This window comes from Manacus vitellinus, unplaced genomic scaffold, assembly GCF_001715985.3.
Source record: "Manacus vitellinus isolate BGI_N305 unplaced genomic scaffold, ASM171598v3 scaffold_187_pilon, whole genome shotgun sequence".
Taxonomy (NCBI): domain Eukaryota; kingdom Metazoa; phylum Chordata; class Aves; order Passeriformes; family Pipridae; genus Manacus; species Manacus vitellinus.
This window is the reverse complement of record NW_021939312.1, coordinates 10556-12111: the sequence shown is the minus strand read 5'-3', so window position 1 is coordinate 12111 and position 1556 is coordinate 10556. Positions and strand designations below refer to the sequence as shown.

General features: G+C 54.1%; 1 protein-coding gene across 1 annotated transcript in view; it reads right to left on the bottom strand.

Moving 5' to 3' along the window:
• Positions 1-1449, bottom strand: part of LOC108642978 (E3 ubiquitin-protein ligase TRIM7-like) — a gene marked incomplete at its 5' end in the record, with an annotated part of 6796 nt that extends 5347 nt beyond the window's left edge. Inside the window, 3 exons of the mRNA XM_029958961.1 lie at positions 164-287; positions 394-416; positions 1415-1449. Of these exons, the coding sequence (XP_029814821.1) occupies positions 164-287; positions 394-416; positions 1415-1449 (182 nt within the window). The remainder of the gene's footprint in view (positions 1-163; positions 288-393; positions 417-1414) is intronic.
• Between the last annotated feature and the right edge of the window lie 107 nt (positions 1450-1556).

Below are 1556 nucleotides of genomic sequence, written 5' to 3'. Positions count from 1 at the left end.
GGGAGATCCCTCCTTTCCCAGGGAAACCCCCCTGGGATGATCCAACCCTTGGAGCTCTCCCGGGGGTGAAGGACGATCCCGATCCCAGCCCGGCCCTGGCTCTGTTGGAATTCCAGGTGGGATTTTTTCCCCTGGAATTCCCCCTTTTTTTTTTTCCCCCCCCAGGCTCACCCTTGAATTCCAGCAGCACCTCCTTGAGCACTGCACTCTTCTGGGAGAAGCTCTTGAGCTTCTTTTCCAGCTCGGAGAACCCGGGCTCGGGTTTCAGGAACATCCAGCTCTCCAGGCTGAGGAGACAACGGGATTCAGGGAACAAAAACCCCCCAAATCCCAGGAATTTTCCCTGGGAATGTCCCTCCCAGCTCACCCAGCAAAGGGCTGGGCCCCACTCACCTGCTGCCAGCCGGGACAACGCCCTGGAAAAGGGGGAAAGAAAAGAGGGAATTCCGTCAGGATCGGCCCCGCTCCGGCCTCGGAGATCCCAAATTCCTCCCCAGAACCAGCCACGAGCCCATGGGTTTGTCTGTCCCCAGCAATGGGGTTATTTTTGTCCCTAACAAAGGGAATTTTTTTTTCCCTCCCCCTCCCACAAATATGGGAATTTTTTGTCCCCCATGAACGGAATTTTTTTGCCCCCCACAAACGGAATTTTTTTGCCCCATAAATGGAATTTTTTTCCCCATAAATGGAATTTTTTTCATCTCCTAAATGGGAGTTTTGGGGGTTTTTTTTGGCCCTTATAAATGGCAATTCTGTCCCCCAAAAATGGCGGGTTTTCCTCCCTTTTTGATCCCATTCACAGGATTTTCTGTCCCTGCAAGTGGGAATTTTCTTTGTCCTCATCAATGGGAATTCTGGCCTAAATGGGAATTCTGTCCCACAAAGTGGCACTTTCTGCCCATGTCCATGAAACCTTTTAGGCCCCATAAATGGGAATTTTTTTATTTGCCCCCAATAAGTGGGAATTTTTAATCTGCCCCCTATAAATGGGAATTTTTTATTTGCCCCCGATAAATGGAAATTTTTAATCTGCCCCCCATAAATGGGATTCTGCCTCCATAAATGGGAATTTTTTTGCCATGGGGACACATCCCAGAGCTCTCACCTCCCCAGGGCTGTTCCCTGTTCCAAGGGGACACATTCCAGGGGTGTTCCCTATCCCTGCTCCATGGGGACACATCCCAAGGCTCTCACCTCCCCAGGGATGCTCCCTGTCCCTGTCCCTGCTCCATGGGGGAGCTCTCACCTCCCCAGGGCTGTTCCCTGTCCCACAGGAACCCATCCCAGGGCTCTCACCTCCCCAGGGGTGCCCCCTGTCCCTATCCCTGTCCCTGTCCCACAGGAACACATCCCAAAGCTCTCACCTCCCCAGGGCTGTTCCCTGTCCCACAGGAACCCATCCCAAAGCCCTCACCTCCCCAGGGGTGCCCCCTGCCCCTATCCCTGTCCCTGTCCCACAGGAACCCATCCCAGGGCTGTTCCCTGTCCCTGTCCCACAGGAACCCATCCCAGGGCTGTTCCCTGTCCCTGTCCCACAGGAACCCATCCCAGGGCTG